Source organism: Rhynchophorus ferrugineus, unplaced genomic scaffold (assembly GCF_030347505.1).
Source record: "Rhynchophorus ferrugineus isolate W39M unplaced genomic scaffold, kcgeb_rfMv2 rfM3, whole genome shotgun sequence".
In the NCBI taxonomy this organism is placed as follows: Eukaryota; Metazoa; Arthropoda; class Insecta; order Coleoptera; family Curculionidae; genus Rhynchophorus; species Rhynchophorus ferrugineus.
In genome coordinates, this window is record NW_027472582.1 from 71967371 (window position 1) to 71992819 (window position 25449).

Sequence of the window (25449 nt, forward strand, 5' to 3'; positions counted from 1 at the left end):
CGTTCTCTTTTTATTTAGTCGCCAAAATGAAATATATGATTTTGTTATTAACCTAAATAACTAATTCCATTTTATTATAAAGATCAACTATTTTATCAACTCAATTTAACCAAATTATCTCAACATTCAATGGTCAATGTGAATTGAAATAGAGAACGATACCTACTGGAATTATATGGAAAAGTAATAATTTCGTTATTAGTTTCAGTTTTTATAAAAACGATTGAAAAATAAGAAATGCATTCAACACTAGTCATAACTAACATTGTTTTGGCAGACTCGAACTTGTAGGTCTAACCTATATATAGAAAACAAGTTTATATTGAATTTCCTTATTGCTGACCGAATAGTCAGACTTATTCAACTACACCAACTTATCTTATACATTTAAAAAAAATTTAATTATGAATAACACTGTTACCTAAATAATTACTTCCCAAACATAAATATAACTTCCATCCTGCAAGTCCAACTTGTAAATCACTAACAATATTTGCTGATATAAAAGTGTACACATTTTTGACATAATTACTGTTGTATATATATTGCCATGGTTATCTGACGGTCAAGATTTTGGCATAAGTGTATGATAGAATTAGATGATATTTTTACGTTCTCTAATATTTTCATGAATAAATACAAGGTAGCAAAGTTATAACCCGAAAAATAACAAAAATATATCATTATGAAAGAAAACATCATACGTTTGGCAACGTCAAACACCGGCACCCATTCCCGCAAGTATTATTGTTGTTTACATGTCACCATGGTAACCAGCTGACCAGAAACTAGTGTTCCGGGTTTCAAGGAGGGTAAGATAGTTTTCGGTGGTCGATGTAGTGAAAAAAACCATAGGAAACTTCCTGTTGATAAGTGCCGGTGAATAATTAAACGTATTAAAGGTAAGTACGCTCTAAATTAGGTAGAAGAAGTAGCCAAATCGGTTTGTTTGTATCCGGTACAGTTTTTTCGTACATACATTATTTGGGACAATTTGATCGATACTTTAAAATAAGCGTGAAATGTGTTAGTCAGACAATGAGACTTTTTATTTTGAATGAAGGTTAAACGAAAAATTTTTATCATATTTTTTTGCTTTTATAAGGTTAGGTATACATCTTTTGTGCGTTAGTAAAAATATATATAAGATAATCTTTGAAGATTTCATTAGTATATTTATTCAGAATTTTTTAAATGGATATCAAGTACCAACGGTATTGGCCGACGGAAGACATGTGAGCTTGACCATTTAATTGTGATGCCTATGATTCTTCAAGACTCTCTCGTGATTTTAACTGAAAAAAATATCTGCTTGTTGTTTGACCAAAGAAATCCCATGAAAAATCTTATGGTGGACTAATTTCCAATAGCATGTTTTGGGCTAAAATTTTAAATTTCACCTGCATTACACAAACCTTCTCCAACTCATTCATCAAGTTCTAGCTCCTTCGTAACATCTTTACGCTTTTGAATCTAGAATATTGTATTTAGTAGTGGGTGAAAGCACACAGTAATACTGCCCTATACATTACAGGTTTTTGGAAGTGGTTGCAACAGCAGAAAGTCGAAGCCAAAAACTGGATCGATACTCTAGAGACCTTAAGAGATGACTTAAGAGCTTGTAGTAACAATTTATGTAAATAAAGCTTCAGTTTTACAAAAAAATCTTTGAAAAAGTTATTGTACAAATTATACAACTAAAACTTTAAAAATTAAAAATAAAATATCGTTAAACTCAAAACTGTCAACATTAACAGCGAAGATCATCATGCCTGGTAACATAAAAATATCATCGTGTAGATGGTTCTGACACAATATTGTTTTTCAAGAAGCCTAGGTAACTTCGAATCAAAATAGAAATACATAAGACCTCCTATACGTAAAACAGGTCGTAATTTGAATGGAATTCAAAACTACTTCTAGAAGATCAATACTTACTTCAATACGCGGCATCAACCCCCCCCCCCCCTTCCTATTCTCCAAACTTTGCTCCTTCAGATTTCTACTTGTGCCGATATATGATATAAGATACCAACATTTGAATCGACTCAACACGTTGTTCTTTCGAATTACCTTAACATTATTAATAAAGCTTATTGTGTATTAGCATATTGGATTTTCTTTTAAGAAGCCAAGAAAACTATCAATATCATATTTTATTTTGTTCGTTCTAGATTCACTGTTTTTTTGGTCTTTTACTAGTAAAGTTGACAAGGTCAGATTTTTGATCTTCTTAATTTTTATCCTTTCCTAAAAATACTAACAGTACTAACAAGATACCAAAATATTGATCGATTGGTCGATTAATGGATTGCCTCAAGAGATACATCGTTCATTCGATATGAAATCTGTAAATTGCCTGCAAGACGGGAAAAAGTAGCTGCGATTGATGGACAATACTTGGATGCCCAAATATGATTGTTAAGACAAAAATTGAAGAATAAACTATTAGTAAATAACATTTGGTTTCAGGTTCAATTATAAGAATGCGTTATGCCTCGATCAGATAGCACCAGGCCATTGTTCTGGCTGGTACTGGTTATCAAATTCGGTTCGGTTTTCAACGGATTCGCCTGTCTCAGCAACCCCTGTCTTCATGGCGTGTGTTTGGACGACCTAAACTCCACGTATTTCTGCTACTGCATCGACGGTTACACGGGGCTGCAATGCCAGACGAACTGGAATGACTGTTGGTCATCGCCTTGCCAAAATGGCGGAGTATGCGTGGATGGAATTGCTTCGTTCAACTGTACGTGCCCAGCAGGATATGTAGGTGAGGAAATTGGACATTGATTTTCATTGTTATTTTGCTGCAGGAGCTGTATAACTTTAACTCTGCGTTTTTTTTTCAATGCACACTATATATTTTTCATTACAACTCTTAATAAAAACATTTAGTTTTTGGTATATTAGTCTTGCTATTAATGTAAACATTACAAAAAAATAGCTATTCAATGTTCTTTTGTACATACGTCATCGAGATTCAAATTGTTGTTTTGTAAATTTCTATTCAGAATCAAACAATATCTTCTTGATCATTTTATTCTAATTAAAAAGAGATATAATTCTGTATGATTAATTTCGAATGCGTCAACGAATGAGCCTATCAACGTCGTCCAGTTGTCAGACGTATGCAAAATTCTTGAAAACAATAATGATTAAAAGTTATAACTTCAACCTATAAACTATTGTGGATGTAAAATTAACTGTAGTTTTTATATGTACTATAATGTTAAAATAAATAATATTTAGATAAAAATTTTGTTGTATGTCAAAGCCAAACTGAACTAAAACTCAGAGTTGATGTGGCAACGTTGCGACGTTTTTACGTCACAAATTTAGATGACGTATATACAAGAAAACTTTGAATAGGCCTCTTAAACAACACTACAAAACTATAGTACACAAAGGTAAACAATTAATCAGTATTTTAAATTTTTATTACTGTTTTAACTTTTTCTATTCATCTTATATAGCATGTTTTAGTCATTCAACATTGTTGAATTGTCTACCATATAAGTACAAAGTACGTGTACTTATAAACAACTATCATGAAATAAGAGAAAAAAAGAATGGAAGTTTGAATATTCACGGCTACGTTTGTGAATATTTATACATGACAAAATATGCAGAAGAGCGTCGAACTTGTGCACATATCAAAGCTGCAATATAGGTTATGGCTGGTGGGTTTAAAATTGACATTGAAAGTCATAATTAAGTTCTCAACGAAAGTAATAACTAGAATACGTGATTTTAACACGCAATGGCAATGTTATTGTGAAATAAAATAAAGCGTAGTTTTAACATCCGTCATATTCTCTAGATATGGTTTCAGTTGATCTATGCCATAGAACTAGACTAACCAGCACTTTTACAATAATTATATAATTTCAATTTTACGTAACATATTTTCATGTTTTTTATATTTTTCCATAGATGGCATTAGGGTAACAAAGGTTAACATTTTATCTTCGAATGTTCTCTTTATTACTCCTTATATTCTGTCATATTATTTCATATGAATATAAAACTGATATAATACTTTCTTCTTCTTTGTCTTAATATTTTCGAATATGTATTTTATTGTTGCCATTAGATGGTGCTGTAGTGCACGTCAAACTTATTTGCCCAAAATTCGTTTTAAATCCGGAGTCGATTTTTCCTATTCATTTTATCTTAAGTTAAGAAGAGATACAATACTGTTTGCTGCGTCAGAATATGTATTTGAGTTTGTACAGGTGGGCCATGTTACCAAATGCTTGCAAAATTCTACAAAACATTAGTGATAATAATAGGAGGTTATAAACGGTGCTGATAAAAGTGCTGATATCACAAGTTTTGATAAAGTGAATTGGAAAATATCTTGGCATGACCCTTGATGTTAAACTTAGGTTTAACAACATACTGCGAAATATTGTTAATGCTTCATGGTACATTCGTAACGATAATCTGCATAAAGAGCTGCAAACGTTGACAAGAAAGACTCTAACAACATATCAATGTTGAGATTCCCCTAGATAATGATACCATTTAATATAACTCAGTAGAGTTATAAATAAAACTCAGTGAACGTTAAAAAATAGTGACATAGATGTTAAGCCCAAAGTGTATATCGTAGGATAAGTACTTTGTAATTTTTAAACCGTAGCAAATTGGAATAAAAACAAATAGTTCATTAGTGTTAATTTGATATATATTGATGATAACCAAAGTAATCTAAAGTTTATTACGCTGATGTTGAATTAATCATTGTAGGTGACTTGTGTGAGGAAGATTTTAACGAGTGCGAAAGTAATCCGTGTTGGAATAACGGAACTTGTATCGACGGGCCTAACGGATACGTCTGTCAGTGTCTGCCGGGCTATTCCGGAAGTCACTGTCAAATAGACATCGCCGTTTGTAACACGACAGAGGAAACTAGATGCCTGAACGGTGGTATTTGTACGGAGGGACCTGGAGACACGTTTTCGTGCAAATGTCAACCAGGTTAGTGTAGTACGTCAAGTATTGTAGCGATATAGGACTCTGGAATGTTTCAGGCTGGAATGGTCTCATATGTGACAGAGAAATAGATGAATGCATGTCGGCTCCGTGTCAAAATGGTGCTATATGTATCGATCTTCACGCTGATTATGAGTGCGCCTGTCTATTTGGTAAATATTGAAATAATATTCGGTAATCACATAAAAAAGTCTATTCAAAGATTTTTTGTACATACGTCATCAAGATGTTTAACATATTGCCTGCCACAATTTGTTAATTCGTTTACGTCGTCGTAAACAAACTGAAACAAAGAAAATATGAAAGGGTTTAGAACAAAAAAACTATTAATTTATTTTAAAGCTGATTAATGAATAGTAAATGTTGGAATAGTATTTCGGCCTTTTATCCGTTTTGGTTACCAAAAGAACCTCTAATATCTTGAGGATGTTTCAGCAGAAACTCATCTGGCATCTTCAAGTTTTCCTTCCTTTTGCTCTGCTTGTCATTACACGAGCTAAACGATGGAATCTCGAAATATTACTCCAACATGTACAGCCGCTATATATATGTATGTTATGTATCAGAAAATGTTACTTAGTCCCATTTATACAAACACTTCAGGATATACTGGTCAAAACTGCGAAGAAGTTATGCAAATATGCGATCGAAATCCTTGCAAAAACGGTGCCCTATGCCTTTTCGAAGACAATCATCACACTTGTTACTGCGTGCCCGATTTCCACGGAGAGCTGTGCGAATTGCAGTACGACGAATGCCAGCTGGGACCAAGGTTTTTTCTCAATCACTTAGCAAATAATATGTTACGAAATATGTATGTTTCAGATGTTTGAATGGTGGTACCTGCATTGACGGTATTGACAATTTTACGTGTTCTTGTCCACCCAATTTAACGGGAGTTCTTTGCGAGTGCCTTATATTAACGGATAACGATTTAGATTGTACCTATATTTCTCCTACGACAACAATTTTGTATCAGAACATATCGACCACTACGACCCCCATTTTTGATGTAACCACTAGTAAGTGATCCAGTTAACTGCACCACTAAATATGTCAAAATTAAATTGATTTCAGTTTCAAGGTCATTGTCAACAGAAACAACAACACAGGTGCCAAATATTAATGTAACTACTCCACAAAGTACAACTACCCCATGGTGTGTTCCTCCTGTTAATGAAACCACAAAGACAACGTCTGAGGCTGGGTTAACAACTGCCGTGTATAGTACTCATCCTGAAACCACTACCCAGATCACCACCACTCAAGTTACAACAGAAACAGGACAAACGTCTACCATCACCACTACAATGCAAAGTACAACCGAAAGTACAGTAACGGTCACTACCGAGACTCCCTATACTTCCACAACAGAATTTCCCATCAGTACTGAAACCAGTACGTACAAAAATTGATAAACTTGGTAATGTTTTTATATATTTATATGTTTTAGCAACCATATATGTTACAAAACCTTCAGCCTATAATAATCAGACTACAACCACAATATTTACAACTACTACATCTTCGGAAAGTACCTCGACAACTGAAGCACTTGAAACCACAGAAAAACGTGAAACCACAATTACTTCAACAACTGCAGATGTTTATTCAACAACGACTGTTGGTACTACAGACTCGTATTTCCTTAATGACACTTTAACAACCTCATTGAGTACCATAACACCAACAACTATGATACCTTCATCGACATCGATTGAAATCAAAACAACAGCTATGACGGATAGATGGTTCACCTTAGGTGAGTATCGTTTTATAAAGTTCGTTTTATTTGTTCAATAGTCTTAGACTCCCTTAATGCTTCAGGTATATAGACTCTGTTGATATGTGATGGTTTTCTCTAATGGTGCAACGATGCAGAAAAATACATCCCACTTTTTACTCTATCATAAAAATATATCATGATAATATCAGAAAGAAGAAGATCGAGCAAAAAATTACACTATTTCATCTTACATCCTAACTGAGATATGAAATTAAACAATTGAAAACTGACACCATGGGTGTTTATCGTCAGAAACTTAAGCAAATCTACAATACAAACGAGTCCAATAAAAAATGAGGATGGAAGCTGGACCAGAGATGTTTCGAACACACACATACAGAGAATGACGTTGAATCATTGCCCTGTGCCACTGGACAGGAATGGTCGAAAATTAAAAAGAAATAAGATGTAATATTAAAGCAAAAAGGGCTCCTGGTTTAGATTTTGTTACCAAGAAAATATTAAAGGAACTTCGAAGAAAGGCACTTATTAAGATCATCAACCAAATAAATGCCTCATTCAGACAACATGTACTAGAATTGTGCAAACCAAACTAACAAAGCCAAATCATGAAACAGCATCATATCGGCCAATATCATTATTGCTGATGTTCAAATTATTTGAAACACTTCTATCGAAAAGGATAAAAACAACCATTCAAGATCCAGGTTATCATTTGGTTATCAGAATCATCAATGTCATAAAAAAACCAGTAGAAAATATAAAGCTTCTTCCGCAGTAGTCTTGGATGTTGCTAAGTTTTTGATAATGTTTGGAATGAGACCCTAACCAATATTAAAAAAAATTAGAGTCATACACACCTGACCGATACTTCAGAGTCAAGCAAGAAGATGTCTATTCTGACTTGAGGTAAACACAAGCAGGTGTGCCATACGGAAGTATATAGAGACCAATTCATAATCTGCTATACACTTGGGCTAACTTCAATTCAATAAAAATGTTGTTACATTTGCAGATGACACTGCAATTCTAGCCATTGGAAATAATAACAATGAATGATCCGGAGGTAGAAAATGTCGAAATATCAAGGACTATGCCCAAAGACATGAGAAATTGAAGTTCCATCAGCACGACAATGTAGAGATTCTCCAGCTCCTAGATAATGATATCTTAGTCAGATGATCAAAGATAGTAAAGTCATTTGATCTAATTCATTGAAGCTATTAGTAAAACTCGCAGGATACTAAGAATAGCGACATAGATGTTAAGTTCAAAGTGTTGAAGCTAAAAATCTTGAGACTAGTAAAACATATTCTTTCGATACGGTACCATCATGTTGCCAAAAAGATGGAGAAAATATTTGAAAAATTAATATATATTGCATACATTTTTATCAACAAATTCACATTGACATTGTTTTTAACATTTTAAAAATCGGGGCAACTTCTGGCCTTTTTAATGTTTTTGCGTCCTTTATTAAAATCTCTTAAAGTCTTAATATCAAATATTATTATTTTTAATACATGTAATTAAATATAGAATTACTGATATTTTAGAATCTAGTGAAACAACACCTGTCTACAGTACAACAGAAGAAACGGTTACCACAGTTATTCCCAAGGAAACAACAACAACTACAATACCCACCACCATTTCGACGTTTTTCACTGAAGAACCAAGAAGCGATAAAACCGTGACTCAATGTGAGTTAAGCGTTATTAATTATATTCTAAAAATAGATGTATGTACATATTATTTCTTAGATTCAATGTTTACTACTCCCGATACGACCACAATCATCAGCATCGACTGTACTTTACCAGAAAAACGCTGTCAAAATGGGGGGACTTGTATCTATATAGACGACATCCACAAGGTAGAGAAACATAAATTGAAAAGAGACATATATTTAAGCGATAATTGTTTCAGTGCTTGTGTCCTTTTGACGCGGAGGGTCTATACTGCGAAATCAAACTCGGCGTCAAGAACGCCGCCTTCAATGGTAACAGCTACCTCACGCACCGTCTACCGAACATCAAGAATGTTTCGGTGGAGGTCACCGCGAAGACCTTGTCCACCAGCGGAATTTTGTTTTATGCCACCCTTGATAAAACGTACATGGTTCTGTACGTCGAAAACGGGTACCTGGTTTTCAAATTCTCCTGCGGTTATCAGACGATGTTACTTAGCGAATTGAATGTACCAGTTAACAATGGATTTCAAATGAAAATAAACGCAATGTAAGTTACATTTTTCACTATGTGTCATTTCGTTGAAGTGTGAACAAAATGTTTTCTAATACATTGAAAATATCTGATTTTGTATCAAGTAAATCGCATTTGGAATTCAAGAATCCGTAGAAGCAATCCCCGTGGACTGAAGAAAAAGTATTATTTGCCCTATTTATAAAAACGTAGATATGAAAACCAAAATGTGATAACTATCATGGAATATATCTTCTATGCACTCTGTACAAAATTCTCACATGCATTATTAACCAACGCCTACTACCTCTTGCATAAAATATAATTGGTGAATATTAATCGAGTTTCAGGCATCAGTTATTTACAGTAAAACAAATACTACCAAAAGCTTGCGGACACGACATTAATGTATATAATATACTTATGGATATTAAATAACAGGTTAATTGAAAAGTCCGCGACCTGACACATAGATGGCGCTACTAGAATTAAATCCATATGTTTTTAGTTAACCCTAAGCCTCAAAGGGTGTGCGTGTAAATTTGACAGCTGTCGGGTAATTAGTTTGTGAATTATAGCATTTTGAGTGAAGCAACTTTTGTTATTGTGAAAAATATGGATAAAAAGTAATTTTGCGTGTTGATAAAATATTGATTTTCGAAAGGAAAAACAAATGAAGCAGAAACTTGGCTTGATGCCGAGTTTGCGGACACTGTCACAGGAAAATCAATCATCAAGGATTGGTATGCTAAACTTAGACGTGGTTAAATGAACGCCGAAGATGGCGAAGGCAGTGGACGCCCAAAAGAGGTCGTTACCGACGAAACCATTAAAAACATTCACAAAATGATTTTTAATGAACGTAAATTGAAATTTAATCAAATAGCAGACACTCTAAAGATATAAAACTGAACATATACATCATATCATTCACGAATATTCGGGCATGAGAAATCTCTGTGCAAAGTGGTTGCCGCGCGAGCTTACTTTTCACCAAAACCAACGACGAAATGAGGATTCGGAGCAGTGTTTGAAGATTATCAAGCGTAATAAAACGGAGTTTTTCCATCGATATGTGACAATGGATGAAACATGGCTCCATCATTTCGCGAAAACGCAACAGTCGGCTGGCAAGTTTATGGCGTCTGTATTTTAGGATGCGCATAGAATAATTTTCATTGACTACCTTGAAAAAGGAACCACTATCAACAGCGACTATTACATAGCGTCATTGTTTGAAGGACAAAATCGCCGAAAAACTGCCGCATTTGAAGAAAAAGAAAATGCTGCTTCAGCAATACAATGCGCCGTGTCACAAGTCAGTGAAAACGATGGCAAAAATCCATGAATTGGGCTTCGAATTGCTTCCTCATCCACGCTTATTCTCCAGATCTGGCCCCCAGCGACTATTTCCTGTCCTCAGATCTCAAGAGAATGCTTGCTGGGAAGAAATTTTCGTCGAATTAAGAGGTGATCGCCAAAACTGAAGTCTATTTTAAAGCAAAGGATAAATCGTACAACAAAAATGGTATCGAAAAGTTGGAGAATCGCTATAATCAGTGTATCATCCTTGAATGGAATTATATTGAATAAAAAAAACTAATTTTGTCAAAAAATGTTTTTCAATTGACCGTGTAGACTTATTACTCGATCTATAAGAACAAACTGTATCAGATATTGATAAAAGCAACAATGGAACACAACACGAAAACTGTTAACCAACAAGAGGTCATCAATTTATGAGCCGAAGAGCAAAAGCGGGAAGCCAAGCATATTCAGAACTAAAACTACATGCCAACAACATCGGCCTTAAGATTAAATCGAGTAAAACAAAGATTATAATACAGAAAAGAGGTAACGAAGACACCCGAATCATAGTGGAAAACAATATTGAGTCGGTGAATCACTTTACATACCTGGGAGTGAAAATGACCACGACGGAAAGAACAAAAATATGCTCAATATCTTAATGATATTGACAAAGAAAATGAAATCAATTAAGGGCAATAACATCTGAAGGACTAGATCTAATCAAGAATTATAATATAATATAATCTGTTTAAAGACAAGAAGTTACCAAGAAGAATTTCGATGAACAATACTTTGAATAAAATTAAAATAAACAAAATACTTTAAAACTAATTTATAGGCCAATATAATCCATGAAACTGTCCATTTTCATTTATTATGATATCGTCCTAGAATAAAGAAATATAAGGTATGGGTCGCTACTGCTAATGCATTAAATTTGGGGATATGGCACTCGCTGATCGGGCAGCCGTTATTGGGCACGAGGATCCGGCGAAATAACAGATAGTAAAACTAACTATTGATTCGCGAACTTGAGTTAACATACGACTGGATATGGGGCCAAAAGTTATGATTGCAGCGGCGGATGAGGTCGTTTCAGCCTGGAAAAGGGGTAGGTTAGCGGTGACGCCGTACTTAGCCCCCAACATGTCGACCAGCCGGCGAACACGCCCGTTTTCAGAAGAACTTGAGCTGAGTTGTTGTTTGTGGAATGATTGACATATGAATTGTTTGATTTCTGGAGTTTTAGTTCCCCTATAAATTTGATTATTTCTAACAAACAATGGAGCGTTTAAGATTCTCGTGAGGAGCTTATTTTAGAAAACTTGAAGCCGTTTCCCCTGGCTAGGTGTAACCAATGTAAACATTAGATCTAAAGTAGACATTAAATCCGTAGAGGAGTACGGACCTAATTAACATCTTGTAAAATAAGCATTTTATGGAGATGAAAAGTCTGCTAGAAGGGCAGATCAGAGAAGATCGCAGGTTTTCTATCCCCGAACCTTTCTGGATTGATTTTTGGAAATGTCAACCGAACTGTCGGTCAAAGTAGAGAACTAGATACGTGACGTTATCCAGCCATGGAATTTTTGCGGTGTCGATCTTAAGATGGGAGACGCGCAGTGCGTAACGCTTCTTATGGAAAATGATGTCCTGGGTTTTCAGGGGCTTGTTTTGCAACCTCCAGAATTTGAACCACTTGATCGCATGATCGAACTGCTTCTGTAAACGTTCTTGAATTATAACCTCGAACCTGGAGGCCGTACTACCTTTATTATGTAACTTATCTAGGAAGACCCATTGATCCTTATTTAGTTTCTAATAAATTAAAATAAAACCTAGTAGAACTTCTCTGTGTTTTTAACATTTAGTGCACTTCACTACACAATTACACAATATCACAGGGTTTGATTCCCTTGAGCCTGAGTCCTGGTACAGTATTGTAAACTACAGTGTGTTTTTAGGTTGGAATTCTCGAATAATTATACGCATTGCGATGCAGCTGTTAGAGTCAACGACACCCTGTCGATGAGAGGTGATCAGATGGCTAAAATAACTCAGTTTGTAACGCAATCCGCTTGGCTACATTTAGGTGGCGTACCAAGCAACTTGGGTAATCCTAATGTTCCAATGAATGGATTCGTAGGGTGTATGTCGAATTTACACGTAAGTACATCATGTAAAAACCTAAAAAAAACATAGTATTACATGCTCTTAACATTTACATTTTTTATTATTATTATTTGTTTATTACATTGTTACTAATCGTTGCCGACTAACCTATAACCTGTCCTTACTATCCTATTTTGGTCTCTGATATAATAATGTTTATGTATTAACACTGCTGCTCTTTCTGTCCGATGCATCTCACTAAACTACACTGCACAAGATCGAATAGTTTAATCAGAGAGAGATTGATCACTTCGATACTGACATGAGAATAGTGTCTCTCCTCATATCTTCTTGCAATTATTTTGGTTTCCTGAGTAAGTAATAATAAGTATATAAAGGTCTCGGGGTAAGTAATCAATCCTGAAGTATGTGGGTGCACTTGAAGGCCTTTGTTCTGGAAAACTTTATATTACTTTTCAAGGAATATCCATATAATTAAATATTTGCTTGTATAATGGCAATTCCTTATGTACTGATAATTCTAATTTTCTTAGAATTAACCAATACATTTTCCTAAATATGACCTCCAGTTCTTTCGTTATGAACCAGACCGTCATGCCGTATCTTATCGAAGGCTTGTGCTACCTGGAAGAATATTGCTGAAGATACCTTTTTACCTTCGTAGGCTTTTTTCAATTACATCTGTTAGTTTGAGTATATTCAGTTTTTGAATGCTTGTTAATAAACCCAAATTGGTATTAGGTTTTTTCTCTCTAGCATCGGTTTTGTTCTTTTCAAATTTTTCAAAAGCCTTAGATATAACACATTAATACATAATTCAAAATGAGGATTAAAACGTTCTCTTAATCAGCTTACTTTGCAGTACAAAATATGCGAAAATGAATGAAACCCATTTTTTCAAAATTTCACGAAAAAGTTACAAAGGATAGGAATTTTTTTAAAAGTCGAATGTCACCAGAAACTGATGAAACTGAAATAGTTTATAGAGAAAACCCCAGTTCCTTATCACTTATAAGTTACTCGGAAATGTTAAAAAACTTTCGTGTTGATGAATTCTGATCTTTGAAGGCATTAGTATGAGACTCAATGTTTGTAGATTCACGGAAAAAAGGTGTACATTTATAAAGATGCCGAAAACGGATATGAGATTAGCGAGTGTGCATCGCTGGCTTGCCTATCGAATCCATGTCAGAATGGAGCTTCCTGTATTTCCGTAGGTGACAAGTGGAATTGTAGATGCAGAAATGGGTAAAGATAAATTAGCCGACCATCAACCAAAAAAAATGTTAATACTGTATGTTGATTTTACAGATTTTTAGGTGAAATGTGTGAAATATCCATATGTGATGATAATCCGTGTCTATATGGTGGGACATGTATACCGTTCTCAAGTAGTGGTTACTTGTGTCTTTGTCCCTATGGAAAACACGGTCATTTCTGCGAAAACGGTACCACTTCACCAGAAAATTCTAGTACATTATCACAATAATAATTTGTTGCAGATCTGAAGATCATGGAGCCATATTTCTCGTCTACAGTTCGCGGACTATCATCGTTCGTGGCATACTCCTTACCGGAGGGTATATCTCACAGCATGGAGATCAAGTTCAGATTTGTGCCAACCACACTGGAACAAATCGCTCTGCTTCTGTTCATGGGTCAAAATGGCCAGCACGACTTTTATTCCGATCATTTAGCCGTCAGCTTCGTCAAAGGATACATAATGCTGACTTGGAACATGGGATCAGGTAACAGGTCAATTGAAAAGTGCTCGGTCTACCATAGTAAAACACATTTTTTTGGCAAAATCAGTTTTTTTTATTCAACTTAAGTCCCTTAAGGGTGGGTGATACACTGATTATAGCGACTCTCCAACTTTTCGATACCATTTTTGCCGTACGATTTGTTCTTTGCTTGAAAATAGACCTCAGTTCGGGCGATCACCCCTTCATTCAACGAAAATTTCTTCCCAGTGAGCATTCTTTTGAGATCTGAGAACAGGAAATAGTCGCTGGGGGCCAGATCTGAATATGTTAGATAAGGAAGCAATTCAAAGCCCAGTTCATGGATTTCTGCCATCGTTTTCACTGACTTGTGGCACGATGCATTGTCTTGGTGAAGTAGCACTTTTTCTTTTTTTTCAAATGCGACCGTTTTTCGGCGATTTCCTCCTTCAAAGGCTATTTAATAGTCGCTTTTGATGGTTCTTCCTTTTTCAAGGTAGTCAATGCCAACCGACTGTTGCGTTTTCCCACGCCTTGGAGCGACTTCATCGTGTGCAGTCCACTCGGATGACTGTCGATTGGACCTCGGAGTGAAATGATGGAGCCATGTTTCATCCATCATCACACATCGATGCAAAAACTCGGGTTTATCTTGATCATCTTCAAACCCTGCTCCGAATCATCAACTCGTCCTTGTTTTTGGTCAAAAGTGAGCTCGCGCGGCACCCACTTTACACAGAGCTTTCTTTAACCCAAATATTCGTGAATGATGTGATGTATACGCTCAGTTGTTATCAATAGATTTCAATTTATGGTCATTCAAAATCATTTTGTGGATTTTTTAAATGTTTTCGTCGGTAACAACCTTTTTGGGCGTCCACTGCGTTCACCGTATTCGATGCTCATTTCACCACGTCTAAACTTAGCATACCAATCCTTGATGGTTGATTTTCCTGGGGCAGTGTCTGGAAATTCGGCATCAAGCCAAGTTTTTGTTTCAACTGTATTTTTTGCCTTCAAAAAGCAATATTTTATCAACACGCGAAATTCCATTTTATCCATTTTTTTCACAATAACAAAAGTTGCTTCACTCAAAATGCTATAATTCACAAACTAGTGAACTAGTTGTCAAATACACGCATCTTTTGAAGGTTAGGGCTAACTAAAAACATATGGATTTAATTCTAGTAGCGCCATCTATGTATCAGGCAGGGGACTTTTCAATTGATCTGTTATTTTTAAATACAGAGTAATAGAAAGAAAACTCAGCAGGTGTCTCCGGAGAAAAGTTTCGTAATGTCCAATATACGGATGGTATTGTGATCATTCTGGTAATTTGATTGGTTGGTTTAACCTTTCCGGAACCGTGCTACCAAATTACGTTTCAGACCCTATGGGGTAACTATAATACCCCACCATAACACTTCGATAACTTATCTAAATTATGCATGACTTTTCGCGGAAATTATAAAATAAAACAAATATTTTCATTTTCACATTATTATTATTTGGGCTTAAATTGCTATTTTTAGTCAGGACATGTTTTAGTTTTACCTCGGTGGACATTCCAAATGGATTTTTTACATGTACTGCACGTTATTTTAGTCTTTCTATCCCGTGATCTGGCACAAAAGCTGCATCTTCGATTTGCGCAATATTGAATATCTCTAGGATTTTTTTTGAATCGCCACATTGGGAAAGTTTTTGGTGTAAATGATATAGACATTGAATGGAGCCCTATCAATAATTTCTATAAATATCCTAAATGGCCATCGTCTAGTTGAACGAACACAGGCCGTGCGTAGAAGCCATCTGATAATTTAAATAAACCAATCAAATGCCTTCGCGGCTCTTAGTACAGCGATTCAAACAAGTAATATATTCAAAGTAGCGACATAGATATAGATATAGATGTCACGAAACATTTCTCCAATTGCCTGTAAAGATAAATATCTATTTTCTCTGCGTTTTTAAATCTTTTTATCCCTCAATAACATTAACCAAGTTAATTCTAATTCAAGGACCGCGGAGAATATTCACGTCTCAGCCGGTAGAGAAGGGAGCCAGTGATTATTTGGTGCAACTAGGATATTCTGGAAGACGGGCGTGGCTCTACGTGGATAATTTAGGAAATGTCACCGGCAGATCTCCCGGAAATTCCGTTCAACTTGATATTATGCCGTTTTTATACTTAGGTAGGTACCGTTAAAATATTAGCGAAAAGTAATCCACAATAATAAAAAGAAAATGTTAAAACAAATATTCGCAAAATTTTGAATGGGGTTTTAAATGAATACTGAATATTTAGCAAGGAATAGAATTTAAATAATTTCAACGAAAACTTGTAAGAACTTCCTTCCATTGGCAAGAACATCTTTATCCAATCCTAGCCGAGTTATAACTTCATCTTCTATCTTAATTCTAGCTACAACTGAGAAAATTATTTGTTGAGTTTTTTCTCTGGGTGATTTTCTTCTCTCTTTTTCCTATATTAATAGTTACAGTATAATGTTACTCAAAATGAGACATTATGATGGTTTTTGTGCACCAAATATTTTGAGTATGTTGTTATATAAGTTATATCGTTGTTTTATTCAACGTACTTATCGAGTTCTATCTTTACTATGAGTACTCCTATTGGTTATTTGTAGCCATTCAACAAGTTGCATTTTCTTTCCGTAAAATCAAATAGTATTTTTACGTAAATTGATAGTTTTTGTTATTTTACGTATGTTATAAGACCTATATATTTCATTTAAAGGATTATTTGAAATTTTAAGCTTTATCGTGAAAAATCGCTAGAATGTATTTTATTCAAAGTACTCTTCATCGATAGCCGCTACTTTTCAGGCACTTTACGGATTTCAATTCTAAAGAACGATGTATCTTTTTGCAACATTGCTCACAAAGAGCACAACTCGTATGTCGGAACAAGTAGTAATCAAAAGAAGCTAGATCTGGAGAAAACGGCGGGTGGGGTGGCACAGGTGGTCGAGCGTTGTCATGTTGAAGGAAAACATTGTCGTGTCTCGTATTCTGATCATTGTTCGCGCAATGCTCCCCACTGATAGTTCCATTAGATTTGAGTAGCTCTTAATATACCACGCCAAGCTGATCCCAATATACAAAGAATTATTTTGAAGCCATGGATATTCGGCTTTGCTGTTGATGCATGACCATATGATCCCCATCCCCATGATTTTTTCGCTTTTGATTAACGTAATTGATCCACTTTCATCATCAGTGACAATATAATGCAAAAAACCTTTCTAATTTTGTCGTAGAAGAAGCATTTCCCACATGACAATCGCCTTTCAAGGTTTTTTGGCTTATACATATGGCACGAAATATTTTCTTGCTAGTCACAACCATTCTTCATATTAATCTTGCGTGTTACATGGACCACCATCGAGTAATGGCATCAAATCATCGTCTTTATCTTTGATGTCATAATCGCCATTTTTAAAACGCCGAAACCAGTATTTGCATGTTGAAATCGATGAAGCATAGTTGCTATAAGCTTCACACAGCATTTGATGACCTACAAACTGACTTCTTCGTCAAATTGAAGCAACAGAAGACATTTTCAACTAATTAAAAAATGTTTTGCTCAAACTTCGATGAACTAACATATAATTTGTTCAGAGTTTATTCATATATGCGTCTTCGAAATTTGTGACATAAAACGTATATAATTAACGTATATAATAAACTATATAAACCATATATAATTTATAAGTACGGGGGTAGTTCAAATATGATGACAAATACTCTGACACGTTTATTTATTATTGAAAAAATTTACAAAAATGTACAATTTTTTAAAGTATTTCCATCTCACTAGTTACGCATTTTGTCCATCTTTCCCGAAGTTTTTTGATGCCGGTAAGAATTCTTTGGACAACTCGGACAGCTATGTGCGCATGAACTCCTCTACCTCGTCATCGGTGTTGAATCTTTGGCCTCCCAGGACTTCTTTCAGTGGTCCAAACATGTGGTAGTCGCAGGGTGATAAATCCGGACTCTTGGAGAAGAATCACACTTCGTGCTGGAATGCTCCTCCGTTTCGAGGGATAAGCGGATTTCACGTGTGTTTTCAGAAGGTTAGAGTTGTATGTATCATTAATGGTACGTTGGATGTGCAGGAAATCGACGTACAGCACGTCCCGCCGGTCCCAGAACACCGTACACAGAACATTACCGCGGACTCTACACTACCAATACTGATGCCAAATTCAGCGAAAATGTCTCGAACATTCATCCTACGGTTGTTCTACGCGGCGAATGTCTGGTGTGATGCTCGTTCGCGGTCGAAGATCATGCGGCTCATTCTCAACGGTTTCGCGGCCATCCTTGAATGTTTTGGCCTATTTAAACACGTCAGCCCTACTCAGACACTCACTACCGAACTGATTTCGCAAACGCCGAAAAATGTCCGTCTTTTGAACGCCTTCCCACACTAAAAACGAATGACAATACGTTGCGCTACGGCGGTCGGCACTTGACGTTAACTCATGGTAGTAACACGCGCGTGAAACATGCGCTCCCGACGAAAACTATGCCACACTGTTCGTAAGGGGCCCAGCTATCACATACTCAAGCCACGACCTTCAATAAATACATGCGGCGTTTGTCTCCATCATATTTGAACCATCCTCGTCCATCTTATCGATACCAGTCAATTTTTAGGTGGTCACGAATCCCGAAATTTCTCGAACTTACCACACGATCTGCCTTTCCATACCGGCTTCTCTGGTTGCATCTTCGAGCTTGAAATCAAACTCGGGAATATCATACTACCGCTCCACGGGGCGCTGAAGGCAGTAGGACGATCGGTGGGACAATGCGGCACCACCGAATGCTACGACAGGTCGTGTCAGAACGGAGGTGCGTGTCTCCATCATGGAAATACTTTCATGTAAGTACGACGTTCTTTATAATTGAGATTCGACCATTAGAACTGGAGCAAATCATTATTTCCATAGGTGCCTGTGTCAAGACAACTGGTACGGACCTCTGTGCTCCTCGATGACCAACCTCTGCGACAGAAATGTTACAAAATGTTCCAAAGAATCCCGATGCGTCCCGTTACTAACCGATTACGAATGCGACTGTCCCCTGGGACAGACCGGAAAGTACTGTCAGAAAGGTAATTCAATTTAACGCACGCAATTATGAGACACAACTAATTAAAAAGAGTGTTCCAGACGAAGTCATCACCGACATCAGCTTTACAGGTATTCGATCATACGTACGCACACGCTACGTAGATATAGATAATTCCAAGTTCAATATAGAATTGGAGATAAGGGCGTTGAAGGACAACGGTTTGATATTCTACGTAGGCAACAAAGAGTCTGGTTTCGTCTCTTTAAGTTTACAGGATGGATTATTGGAACTAAAACTGCATTCAGGTAAATACAGTACAAACGTTAAAATTACCAAATTCTTGAAAAGTACAGAAAAATTGTGTTTAACTAATCTCCATCAAATATTTTTTAAAGCTAACGCCTCACTAAAAGAGTTGAGATTACTTAACTGGTCAACAACCTATAATCCATCTTCCAAGTTCCGTTTGCAAGAGACCCTAAATTTAGCTACCCCATCAATTGCAGTATCTTTGCCAAACACATTTTTTTATTTAACGTAGATAGCTACTTCCAAAACAACTCAACTATTAATAACATTTTACTTAAACAAAATACAAGGTATCCAATAATTCAAACAACACTAAATTATTTGCTTATTTCAAGGAAAATAACGTCTAAATGTGGAAGACTTCTTAACAGTGAGAAGAACAAAATTGCTACTGAAAGCTATGTGGCATAAAGTATAGTTTCTTACATTCGGACGTAAAACTACTTTTCTTCAAGAAATTCTTGAAAAAGACAGAACATAATTTTATTTAATTAACTCATTTGTCTCTTTTTTCCATTAAACATTTTCTTAAAGCTAACGTATCACAAGAAGATTTGAGATTACCTAGTTGGTCGTCAGAACAACCTGTAACCCATCTTCCCGTCTGCAAAATACCAAAATTTAGCTACCCCATCAATTCAGTACCTTTACCAAACACATTTTTAATTTTACGTAGATAGTTATTTCCAAAACAACTCAACTATTAATAAAACTTTACTTAAACAAAATACAAGGTACCCAATAATTAAAACAACACTAAATTATTTGCTTTTTTCAAGGAAAATCACGTTTAAATGTGGAAGACTCATTAACGGTGAGAAGCTCAAAATTGCTACTGAAAGGTGTGTGGCATAAAGTCCAGTTTGGTATTTTCGGACGAAAAGTGTACCTGTACGTTGACCACATTATCAATATGGGCATTTTGGAACATGGGTTTTTAATGAGCATATCATCCAATAACATTTATCTAGGTAATAATAAACTTATTAAATAACGCCGACAAGATCCACTGAAAATATCTTGCAGGAGGTATACCAGATATGTCTCAGTTACCCATATCTTCGACATCATACCTGCCAGAACCATTCACTGGATGCCTTAGGCGTTTATCACTAGATCAGGAAACTATTTTGTTAATTCCTGAAAACATTCTCGATGCTAGAAACGTTGGGGACTGTGACGGAACCCCTTGTGGCGGTGAATCGTGCTTGAATGGTGGTACCTGTTGGTAATGATTCGCATTTCTAAAACATTTCAGTTTAAATCCTTATCAATAAATCTGCAGGTTAGACTCTTTTTTAAAACCACACTGTTCCTGCATTGAACCTTATTATGGAGAGAGATGCGACATGGTTTCACAATGTACTGATAAATCTTGTAAAAATGGTATATGCCAAAATTCAACATGCTATTGTCATATTGGTTTTGAAGGAGGTACATGTGAAACTAAAATAGAGGTAAGGACGACAACAACTTAAAAGATATTTGTTCATTCATGACTAATTCCAGATCAAAAAACCCGCATTCACCGGACAAAGTTATATTATTGTGAAGAAATTAAGGGACAAGAAACGAAATATAAAGGACCTGGACCTGAAAAATGTTTATCTTAACTTTACCACTGCCAAAAATGATGGATTACTACTGTGGACCAAAAAAGTATTTGCATAGTACACAATATATTTTATTGCCTCTCTAACATTACCATTTCAGCTTAATTATTATTTTGGAATGGGCTTCGAAAATGGTTTTCTTAAACTGGTGTATTCCTCCAAAGATGGCAAGAAGAAAATCATTGAAGTCCCACCTTATTACAAAGTTTCAGACGGTTTATGGCATAAGATAGACTTACATTTTGTACCTTTTTCATTGCAGATTGATGGGAAAACTATTAAAACCAGTAAGAATTAATCTGCTCTGAATTATTCAAAACTAAATATGTTTTCTATTTTCAGGTAATGAAGATGCAGTCCGGGAGATATCTCACGCCTTAAATGGGGAAATCTTCATTGGTGGTTTATCTTTAAATGTCAGTGTTGATTCAGAAACCAAAGGGCTCTTTCATAACAATTTCGAAGGATGTTTAGATTCTCTGGGAACAAATGCTGGAGCTATAATAACAGAATACTCAAAGTTTGAGGGTTTAAATATAAACACATGTCCATCAGTTCTGCAAAATAATGGAATTTAAATGAGAGTCAATTAACATAATATATTGGGGTTATAAGTAGTACTTGGTTAGTCATTATATACAAAGAAAGACCATAAATTCTCATTAAATCATTAAATTTAATTAGTTTCAGTTAATATGATAAATTGTTGTATATCAGCATTACTACATTTACTTATTCTCAGATATACCTTATACCCAATATGTTGTGAAAGTGTGTGAAACTCAAAGTGGTATGTAGAAATAACAGTGCCTATAAAAACACTAAATGAGTGCACCAAAACTGCCATCTTAATTAAATCTAGTCAAAATGTTAGTGAAAATTATAATTTATATTTATTAATTGGTAACTGAAATTATTATGACTTGTTTCTATTATCTGAAAGATTTATAGTTTGCTTTTTTCCATTGCATTTTCATTTTTTTCATTCATTTGTTTTGCTTACTGCTATATTCCTCATTACATTCAATATTTCACTTACTTATGTCATACACTTCTAATTAGATTAGTAAATAATAATGTAAAATTATTTATCGTTACAAATGCCATCTAATTTTCAAATACAAAAAGCATGATTAAAAGTGTGTTTCCTACAAACACAATTAATTTGTGTCATGTTTAGTAGTAAATATGTTTTTATATCGCATTATGGTTTCTAGTTATTTATAGTTGTTTGTTGTATGTGGTTTAATATTTTAGATAATAAATTAAGCAGATACAAAGTGTCTATTTTGATTAAATGTTGAATTGCCATGAAATATTTCTCACTGAATTTATATATTGATAATAGATAATAACAATATTATGTAGTTTTATTTATGACCTTATGAAGGCACTTTATTTTAACCTAAAATTATTACAGACCCATATTCAAGGTAACTAACATAATAAGGATGTTATCAAATAAATTGGAGGTGGTTAAAAATATTGGAGTGGCACTCATACCAAAAAAATTTACATCAAAGCAAACATAATAGTTACATTTTACTTACAGGCCTACTTTCACTGTTTTTAAAACAATCAAATATAGAAAGTTCTCTATTCATTTTTTAAATTTTGAATTGGGTATGTACTATTTTTATTTTAGATGTTCGTATGGACGTTAATTATTATTTTACACAAAATATTTGCATAAAAATACTAGTATACACTGATATATTGACAATAATAAATAATATTCAAATTAGTGCATTACTTTCACTTTCCCTTAAGGTTATGTGCTTATTTTAACCTCACTTTTTTCTGTTAAGTAATTAGGTAAAAAAATATAAAGGTCAATTAGAGAATCCAAGAATTGAATCTATACAAACAAAATGAGTGGTGATCAAGTTATACATGTCGGGTCACGGAAAAGTGAAGTAAAACTATATATTAATTCATAAGATTATTAAATGTAAAACCAATATGTTTTAGTTGGCTTTAATTCAAACCAGATATGTAATATCATTGCTACAAAAGATATGCCCTGATAAGAAATTTGAAATTGGTTTGTATACAGTTAATATTTTTTATATTTGTACTTTATATATTTTGTTTTAGTTACAATGAATACTTTAGGTGACAAAATCCTAGATATTCCCTTACCAAAAATTGGTGAAAAATCATTATTTACCAAGGAGCTGGAAAGTGCTTTATTAACAGGACGTGTTGATTTTGTAGTTCATTCTCTAAAAGATTTACCAACTTCTTTACCAAGTGGACTTGCGATAGGTGCTGTCTTAAAAAGGTATAGATATCCGTACCTCAAATATTGAGTAGTGCATGTATTTATAACATTATAGAGAAGATCCTAGAGATGTATTGGTTCTTCAAAAAGATTTAAAAAATTATTCCCTTTCAACATTACCAAAGGATAGTGTTATTGGGACATCAAGTTTACGTAGAACTGCACAATTGGCAAAAAAGTATCCTCATTTGAAAGTAGAAAATATAAGAGGGAATTTAAACACTCGCTTAAAGAAATTAGATGATTTAGGAAAATATCAGGCTATTGTATTGGCATCGGCAGGTCTGATTCGCATTGGTTGGAAAGACAGAATATCTGAGGTACATATTAAACATAATGTTTTGTTTATAAATGTGATGTAAGGATTTTATGTTTTGTGTTATGTGTTATTTTCCAAATCTAGATACATAAGTATTTAGGTTCGTTTGTTAAATACAAACATTACTCATTGTATTATTTTTGTATTGAGTTATACAATATTAGTTAGATTTATTTCATTCAACTTAATGAGTTCATTCAGTCAATATGGGTAAGGGATTTTTCAGAGTTGGTGTTAATGTTGTATTTAAATTCTTGACTCGAATTGCCACTTTATACTGTAAAGTTTCTTGTATTTTGGAGTAAGGTTTTTTGTTATTTTGCTTGGTAGGTGTTTTAATTTAATGACTAAATTATATTTGTTGAATTTCATTTTGTTTTTTAGATGCTTAATTCAGATGACTTTCTGTACGCTGTAGGTCAAGGTGCCCTAGCAGTTGAATGTCGGGCAAATGATGCCCAAACAATTAAATTGCTAGAGGCTTTGTATGATCTACCCACTGCTATTAAAGTAGTGTCGGAAAGGAGTTTTCTGAAAACGTTAGGTGGAGGTTGTAGTGCTCCAGTAGCTGTTAGTACAAATTTAAAAATAATTAAAGAAAAACAGGTAATACAGATTTTTTATTCCTTTGTAATAAATTTTGTATCAACGAATCTTCAGGTAGAAGTTTCACTAAAAGGTGCTGTTTGGTCACTAGATGGAAAAGACGAAATTATAGATGAAGCTATGTCTATTCTAAGTATATTGGATGATATCAAATGTGCATCTTGTCCTTACAATAATGGAACAAATGGAATCAGTGATATAGGTAATTGGAGACTATTTAATGTGATACTATATTTAACTGGAAAATACTTACAGAATGTTGTATGAACAATGTTAATTCCTCAATGAAAGAACCACCAACCAAAAAAATTAAGCGTACCGTTCCTAATGAAGTACTGGAGAATGATCCTCATGAAAAATGCCCTTTGGAAATACCCATCGGATCCGATTTTATGGGACAGTGCCCTTATTTACAAGGGGAAACTGATGTAATTATCAATATCCATATATAACTGCATATAATTGATTTTATGGTGTTCACAGGCCATTCACAGTCAATTTTCATTATCTACAGATGAAGAAATTCGGGAAAATGCCAAGAAGTGTCCATTTTTGAAGCATGAAGCAGGTACTAGCCTAATTTTTTTGTTTCAGCTTGTGTAATAACGATAGTCCTTACTTTTAGAAATTTTAAATAGCAATACCATACCTGCAGAAATACTGAATGGTAATGAGGATATTACTACCAACTTGTTTGCTGGTTTGATATCACATCACAATATCACTGTCGAAAATTTGAACAAGGCAAAACTGCTTGGAGAGACTTTGGCTAAAAAACTGATTGAAAAGGGTGCTTTAGAAATAATGAACAAGGCTCAGGCGATAATTCATTCAAAACAAACTTGATTTGTTACGGCAATTGTTTTTAATACTGAAATCACATGGTGTCTTTGGGCTAGAAAAAATTAGATAATATATATTAGCATCTATGATAGGTATCAAGGTGTGGATTTTTATTGTTGTATAGATTGATTTTTTTTTTAAATAAGTTATATATAAATAAATGTTGGTGTAGTAACCATAAATTAGCATTTTTTAAATTTTCTTTCCTATTTGATCTGTCAAAGTTTTGTCTTGAACTGTGATTGT

General features: G+C 34.6%; 2 protein-coding genes and 1 long non-coding RNA gene across 4 annotated transcripts; 2 read left to right on the forward strand and 1 right to left on the reverse strand.

The window, feature by feature from the left end:
• Positions 1-782: 782 nt before the first annotated feature.
• eys (eyes shut) lies at positions 783-21870 on the forward strand. The gene is made up of 25 exons (XM_076397606.1): positions 783-902; positions 2473-2773; positions 4756-4986; positions 5040-5153; positions 5605-5773; positions 5827-6023; positions 6079-6399; positions 6455-6763; positions 8305-8451; positions 8512-8624; positions 8678-8988; positions 12228-12429; positions 13493-13644; positions 13708-13844; positions 13899-14144; positions 16142-16315; positions 18810-19038; positions 19106-19269; positions 19328-19534; positions 20318-20509; positions 20565-20766; positions 20824-20995; positions 21048-21197; positions 21252-21438; positions 21494-21870. Exons 2-25 carry the CDS (start codon positions 2494-2496, stop codon positions 21727-21729), a joined length of 4842 nt encoding a protein of 1613 aa, XP_076253721.1. The 5' UTR covers positions 783-902; positions 2473-2493; the 3' UTR covers positions 21730-21870.
• On the reverse strand, positions 17889-22928 carry LOC143192336 (uncharacterized). Its single transcript, XR_013004754.1, has 2 exons — positions 18305-22928; positions 17889-18144 (listed from the first exon to the last, which is right to left on the reverse strand). It is a non-coding gene; the product is annotated as an uncharacterized LOC143192336 (long non-coding RNA).
• l(3)02640 (porphobilinogen deaminase-like protein l(3)02640) lies at positions 22636-25385 on the forward strand. 2 transcript variants are annotated; one of them, XM_076397608.1, is made up of 10 exons: positions 22636-22774; positions 22960-23067; positions 23123-23195; positions 23249-23435; positions 23491-23755; positions 24139-24360; positions 24415-24562; positions 24616-24788; positions 24844-24928; positions 24986-25385. In XM_076397608.1, exons 2-10 carry the CDS (start codon positions 23023-23025, stop codon positions 25204-25206), a joined length of 1419 nt encoding a protein of 472 aa, XP_076253723.1. In that variant the 5' UTR covers positions 22636-22774; positions 22960-23022; the 3' UTR covers positions 25207-25385. The 2 variants fall into 2 exon arrangements, with proteins under 2 accessions (XP_076253723.1, XP_076253724.1); XM_076397609.1 differs by having other exon boundaries at positions 22960-23062.
• Positions 25386-25449: the final 64 nt, after the last annotated feature.

Coding starts and splice junctions, on each gene's coding strand:
- eys (XM_076397606.1), top strand. CDS start 2,494: ATGCCTCGATCAGATAGCACCAGGCCATTGTTCTGGCTGGTACTGGTT. Junction 6,764..8,304: donor GGATAGATGGTTCACCTTAG/GTGAGTATCGTT, acceptor CTGATATTTTAG/AATCTAGTGAAACAACACCT. Junction 8,452..8,511: donor CGATAAAACCGTGACTCAAT/GTGAGTTAAGCG, acceptor ATTATTTCTTAG/ATTCAATGTTTACTACTCCC.